This window comes from Sinocyclocheilus rhinocerous, unplaced genomic scaffold, assembly GCF_001515625.1.
Source record: "Sinocyclocheilus rhinocerous isolate Xijiao unplaced genomic scaffold, SAMN03320098_v1.1 scaffold1486, whole genome shotgun sequence".
In the NCBI taxonomy this organism is placed as follows: domain Eukaryota; kingdom Metazoa; phylum Chordata; class Actinopteri; order Cypriniformes; family Cyprinidae; genus Sinocyclocheilus; species Sinocyclocheilus rhinocerous.
Window position 1 is genome coordinate 167,306 of NW_015629508.1, and position 7,095 is coordinate 174,400.

The 7,095-nt window shown below is 36.4% G+C and overlaps 1 protein-coding gene and 1 pseudogene across 1 annotated transcript; both read right to left on the reverse strand.

The window, feature by feature from the left end:
- LOC107739001 (importin-11-like) overlaps window positions 1–814 on the reverse strand; it is a 139,894-nt pseudogene extending 139,080 nt beyond the window's left edge.
- Window positions 815–1,331: 517 nt separating this feature from the next.
- On the reverse strand, window positions 1,332–5,584 carry LOC107739002 (importin-11-like). The gene is made up of 2 exons (XM_016550948.1): window positions 5,444–5,584; window positions 1,332–1,472 (listed from the first exon to the last, which is right to left on the reverse strand). The coding sequence occupies exons 1-2, from the start codon at window positions 5,579–5,581 to the stop codon at window positions 1,362–1,364; spliced, it is 249 nt and encodes an 82-aa protein (XP_016406434.1). The 5' UTR covers window positions 5,582–5,584; the 3' UTR covers window positions 1,332–1,361.
- Between the last annotated feature and the right edge of the window lie 1,511 nt (window positions 5,585–7,095).

Here is a 7,095-nt window from a genome sequence, read left to right on the forward strand (position 1 = left end):
GTGACGTAGACATGTGGGGGCGTGTTAGAACGAGCCGTTTTAGGTAGGCGTGGCTGACTCTTAACTTTTATAAAGAATATCTCTTTGGATTTGAGACTTTAGTCTTTGCAACTTTACAGATCTTCTTTATGCACCAAGAGTTTGTAACACTCCAAAGAGAAAGGAAAACTTGAAATCGCATCATATGACCCCTTTAATGCATCCTTGCTGAATTATTAATAATTTATTTCCAAAAAAAAGACTTAATGACCCCAAACTTTTGAAAAGTAGTGTATTAGTGCTTTATTTTTTTATTATTTTTCAATATATGAATATATGTTTCATCATTGCCCTGGCCTCTCAACTTTTGGCAGATGAGGGGGAGTGTCTGATGTTTTTTGTATTATTATTTTTATTTTATTTATTTTTAAAAAGGTCATTTTTTGATGTCACTAGTGGCACAGAACTTACAGACGTCACCTTTAAAAATACGCAACAATGTACAAAAAAAAGAGGATTTACGCATTTCCTGAGGTGAGGTGAGGCAAGTTAGGTTAGCGAGGCTAAAGTCTAACACTGAATAATTAAACGCTATTCCACAGTGGAGTGAGTTTCGAGGTTTAATTCAGCATGCCATGTCCGGAATAAGAGCGCGGGGAGCGAGGAGCAGGCCAAGGAAAGCTAATGCTCATTGATAAATATGTAGTAGCAGCTGCGTTCAAGAGGGAGCATCTCCACCAGGCTCTGACGCAGGGCCACCAAACCCCCAAACTCGGCTGCTCAGAGACCAGGGCTCATTCCACTCTGCCAGATAAGAGTCCATACAGAGACCCATTTCCTACACAAGACGATGAGCAAAGGGTAATAAATTACCGAGGATCATCGTGAAGAAGAAATCTTCGTCGCATGCAAAAACAAGAGCAGAGAGGGTGCATTACCCGGCTCTGTGACGCAAACAGACACTTATTGCTTTCAAAATGTGACAGGTGAATATCATATCAATAGACAGCTGACAAGTAAACATGACTCAAAAAAATCGACCCGCCGCCTCTGCCTAATTCACCTCAAGGTCAGCGAAAGCACCATTTGGGTAGACAAATAAGCCAAATGCGAGTCCATACAAATCAGGCTGATTTATTTGGGTGACAGACCGAGTGACAGCAGGTTGGCTCAAATACAAACAGATAAGAGAGGCTGATGGGACGTGACAGACATTCTTATAGCGCTGCAGTCAAAGTCGACGCCTGCAGAAATCATTGAAGGAACAAAGTCTGCTGATACGTAGGATTGCGCTCCGTTCTTTGCAATCCTATTTCATGCTAAACCTCAATAACGAAGGAGTCTGTGCCAAGTTTGAAGGCTTAAAGGATTTGAGAGGACATCTACACCACCATAGCCAGTGCTGTATGACAACACGGGTGCTGCTGAGCCCCCCTCAGGGGACGAGAGGGGTTGTACTGGCCAGGCCTGAGGGTCCACAGACACCTCATTCTCTGAAAGAGCAAGAGAAGGTTTAGTCATACACAACCACAAGAGCAGAAACTGGCATTTCTGCAAATCCTGAAGATTTATTTATTTTTTGTTCTGAATAGGGACGTCAAAAGTACAGAGCTGCCCTAAGGCCGTGTAGGAGTTGTTTCTTTTTAAGTCTGATAAACTGTGCCCACTATTTCTTAATCTGTACTCTCAGTTTGCACCCACAGATTTGTAACTGCACCCTTAACTTAAAAATCTCTAAGAAGGCCTAATGATCAACGTTGGATGAATTATTAAAATTTTGGGGTCTGTCTTTTAAACCCTCTAGCGCCACCAATGGGTCAAAGATGCACTGATGTTTACTCTAATAACTTTTAGCCTACAAACTAAATTGATTTTGTTCTGGTTGACCTAAATTTCTATATTGTCTCCTTGCATTCCTTTGAACATCAATTTCATAAAAACAAAAAAAAAACTTCTATTCCCTTTGGACCTTTTTTTACGGGTAATTTATTTAGTGCCAGATTAGAGAAGATAGAAAAACACTTTACAGCCCATTTATTCTTAAATCACCCTATTAATGATGTTTAAATTATATATCATATATAATATTATAGTTCAAATTAAGCATTTCCCTTTCTTTGTGTTCCAAAAGCTCAACCCCATAGCTCAGCATGGATATCACATGCTAGATTTTTGATCAGGCATTGAGGAAGGGGTACAGGATTCTGCAGGGTGATACTTCAGTAAAGATACCAGACTTTGAACAGAATTTTCATCAATAACAGCTGTCTACATGTTTTTATTTAAAGTTGGCATGCAGTGAAACTTCACTGCACTTCATCTATTTTTTAAATGCATGTTACAGATCTTATTGTGAACAACAAAACTACTTCTCACTACTTCTGTTTTAATCGTGAATAATTTGTTAGTACCTTCTTATATTTGTTTTATTTAACAGCATCAAGAGTGGTGGAATTTTATTTACTGGTACTGTCCCTAGTCCTTAATCAGCCTTCTGCTCCTCCTGCCAAATAAAACACATGCTCAAATCAAAAAATATCATGCCCCGGGACAGCACAGTCTCCACTGTAAACACAACAAAGTGGCCTAAATGCCCTCCCCATCTGCCTTTGTTCAGCATCTGAAAGGTGGCCAGATTTGACAAAAAAATTGAAAAGTTCACTTCTAAAGACAAAAACAAAAACTCAGTGTGTTTGTGAGGAGATAAGCCATGACATGTAACAGAATTATACGCCCTGCGTTCAGAAGCATTTAACCTCTGTGCGGCTCAAAGGTCATTACTAATTCATCTGCAACCAGTATGAAGCTTAAAATATTAATTTCACATTTCAAATAAATTAGCTCATGTGCCAGTGCAGAGGATGGAAAATAAATTGCATGAATTGCACATTATTATGAAAATGATTTGGATTCAGTATGCAAAATCAGTGCCCTCCTGGACCCCTTAGACCAGTGTTGTTTGGTTCGTCATCACTGGCAGCACATGACCTCACTTAAGAACTGCTGCATACTTCATTAAAAAGCTTAATTTCTAATTTTATTTGGTAAGAAAAGTCCTCATAAATAAAACAGTGGCATGACATGAATTGCAAAATGAGTCATGACAGCTAATGGCCATCTGGTGAGGATGTCAGCCACCAACAAAATCTCCCTCAATATCACGGCCCAGCGGACAAGAAACCACAAGGGTCATTTCTACTATGCTGCACATATTCATGTGCCCATCATATGCCATAACATATTTAGGAAAAAATATTTAAAACATTTTTTTTAAAATAGAAAACCATACTGATACATTTATTTTCACAATAAAGTGGAAAAAAATGAATCTTGCCTTTTAACACTAAAAACTGTTCATTTATTAAAGGGATAGTTCACCCAAAAATTAAAATTCTGTCATTAATTACTCACCCTCATGTCGTTCCAAACCCGTAAGACCTTCGTTCATCTTCAGAACACAAATTAAGATATTTTTGACGAAATCCGAGAGCTTTCTGACGCTGCATAGACAGCAACGAAACTACCATGTTCAAGACCCAGAAAAGTAGTAAGGACATCGATAAAATAGTCCATGTGACATCAGTGGCTCAACCGTCATTTTATGAAGCAATGTGAATACTTTGTGTGCAAAGAAAACAAAAATAATGACTTTATTCAATGATTTCATCAAAAATATCGAAGTGTTCCGAAGATGAACGAAGGTCTTACGGGTTTGTAACGACATGAGGGATAACGACATAACGACATAATTCTGTTAATTAATAACAGAATTTTCATTTTTGGGTGAACTATCCCTTTAAGAAATTTTTAATTATTCATGATTTATTCTTTACTTTAATAAAAAATTACTTAATTTTTATTTTATTAAATTTTTAATTAATTGTTATATTTGTAAATATAAAAAAATGATAACAAAAAAATATTTTACTATAATTTAAAATTATTTTATCATATCAATATTTGTTATATCCCTTTAAGCAACAACATCTAGTTCACTAATGACATCATACTTCAGGAAAAGACATCATTTTGACAAGAAAATAACAAACATCAGTAAGTATTAATGGTTTTTAATTCTTTTTTTTTTCAAATTCTGTAATGTTCTGTTTTGTGGTATTAGTTGCACTTTAATAACATTGAGCACGTTTACATGCACATTCTTAAGCCAATTATTCTTAATAAGCCGAAAACGCACATGGTCATATAAACGCGGTAACCGGTTTCCTTTTAACAGAGTAAAGTCATAGCTAAACGACCTAAGCATAAACCGGTCGACAGAGGTCGTTTTTTTTGCCTCTTACCCCGATTTTGCGTGGCATGTAAACGCAATAACCTGCTTTCTGTCGGCTTATTGAAGTGTGCATGTGATATGTGACAGGAACACATCGTTAGTGCAGATTTAAGCACATCTAGACAGAGCAAACGTTTTGCAATAAACAAGCAGAAGTAGAAGTGGTTCATTCAAAATGCTGCATTTATAACTGCATGAGAGGATAATATATGAGCTGCAAGTTTCCCGCTGACATGTAGCAAGCTTTATTTAACACCACAACTGACAATGTATGGAACACTCGGAGTCAGATACATGCAAATGATTATATTTTGACGTCACTACAGGGAAATAACCTGATTTGTAAATAAAGTCGTGTAAACGCAGCTTACTTGCATTGTCAGGTTACTGATGTGCATGTAAACATGGAAAACTGGTTATTTTAATAAGCTGATATTTGTGAGTTATCAGCTTACTGGTGTGCATGTAAATGTGCTCATTATGTGTGTGTGTGTGTGTTTGTTTGCATTTACGTTTAAAAGTTACTGTACAACAGAAATGACCACATTGTTGCTCTACCCTCAGTGGAAATGTGCAGCAGGTTAGAAACAGAAGATGGATGAAATGGATCAGAATTTTGTGCTGTGGTTGTCTGTACTCAAGCCAAGATGATTATTTAATCTCTCTGGAAAGTAATTGTTATGCAGGCTCTTGTGGTGTCCAGCTCTAGGGGTGAGCGATATGACCAAAATCATAAACAATTTAGTGACTTAAAAATACATTGGTTTTTGTGGACTTGGACACACATCAACATGTAAGGTTATTCAAAACAAACGAATGGCCAACAAAAGTCTGGCATCAGTACAAAAACAGCTTCATATTATGTAACACCTGAATTAAAAAAAAAAATTCAAAGCAGTAAAACAAATCTGACTAGATGAGCCATTTTCAATATACAAACACTTGTAACAGAACTTTGGCTGAATTTTATATTAATGTGCAAAGTTGCTTTGCTTGATATTAAACTACTTATATGAAGATATTTTTGACATGCCACAAGCCTCAGCTGACATGTAGCACAGAAATAAAAGAGTAAAAGCCACATAAAATATTGTTACCTACATTCCCGCTTTTACTTAGTTCTATTGCACCACTAAACTGCTCATATTGTGGCTGTATGTAGCAGATTCTCACCAGCAGCACTGAGTAGAAGCCAGGCTGGGTCTCCCATTGGCGAAGCTGCTCCTCTGCAGGCTTCAGCACAGCTGTGTCCTGACTGGTGGCCTGGGTCAAAGCCTGCAGCACCACTGAGCTGGCGCTCTGGATGTCCATTAGGTAAAGCAGCAGACACAAACAGAGCACACAATACAGCTCATTTATTATCTTAATAGACTGGAACCCTGACAAATCATAGTTAACATTGCTACCCACCAGAGTCCTTTGCTTTTATGAAACATTTAGAATAACACTGGAGTTCGTTATCTACCACACATTAACTACACACCCCGTACTTACTCAATAATATACAAATACATACATTTGAAACTCAAGGTCAGTAAGGGGATCTATTTAACAACGAGTTTTATTTATACCAGCATATTACAGTACCACAGAATATAATATACCTTTTTAACATTATATTTAATCTCCCATTCAAATATTTGGGGTCAGTCTGATTTCCTGTTTTTGAAAGAAGTCTCTTATGCTCACCAAGGCTGCATTTATTTAAAGGGGTAATAAATAGTTATATTGTAAAATATTACAATTTAAAGTAATTGATTTCAATTTTAATATATTTTAAAATGGAACATATTCCTGCAATTTTCTGGGTTTTTAAATATTATTAGTAACACATTATCCTCAATAAATCATTCTACAATGCTTCTTTGGTGCTCATTATTTGGTGCTTATTATTATTATTAAATTACTTAATTTAAATTGTATTTTTTTTAAGTGTGCACTACTTAATATTTTTGCAACATTTGATATATTTAAAATAAAAAAAATTTTTACAAAACCCAGAAGAAATGTAACCATACCACTTTAATGTAAGTCCTTGACAGCAGTTATGAATTCATTTCATACACACTTTTCTTGGAAAAAGGTGGCAAGCATTGCAAAACATTACTGATTTATCAAATGCTTAAACTATCAAAAAGTAATTATTTACAAAACCTTGGCAGCTAGATAATATTACCACAAATAAGCAGAAATCACAACCACAATGAATAAAAAATCAAATGTTTATGTTTGAAAGGCATAAAAAAGCAGTCTGTAAAGACAACGATGTGCTGGCCTGATGGGTAAAAGACAGTTCTGTCAACTGTACCTAAAATCCTGGTGAAAATCATACTGAAATCTGCATCTTAAACCCAGACTTGTGTATTTCACCCAGGAAAATAACATCAAGTTGGAGATCTTTGCTGTGCAACTCTGCCCCCTATTTGTGCAAAACATAAACTGGCAATGTTTTTTCAGCGACCTGTCCTGAATCATACCAAAAACAAGACTAGTACAGCAGATGGCTTTAGAGGTTTCCCATCTCATGGACAAACAGACAGTTGCTGGTTAAATGGCATCCATGCTGTGATAGAAATGAGTCCCATTTTTTTAATCACTGGTAAATAAAGCATAAATGCTGTGCATTTCCAATTATGAGCTCAAAAGCTCTTGCCTTGTGTGCTGCAGAAAGAATGCACAGTTATAAGCAATGCTTGAAGTACAAACTCATAGTTATTAGAGCGATAAGCGCAACTACACTGCAAGCATGTACAAAGCAGTTTCAAGCGGAAGGGCGTAAATCTTGTGCGTAAAGAATAAAGATTCAAGCACTCCATCTTTGGTGC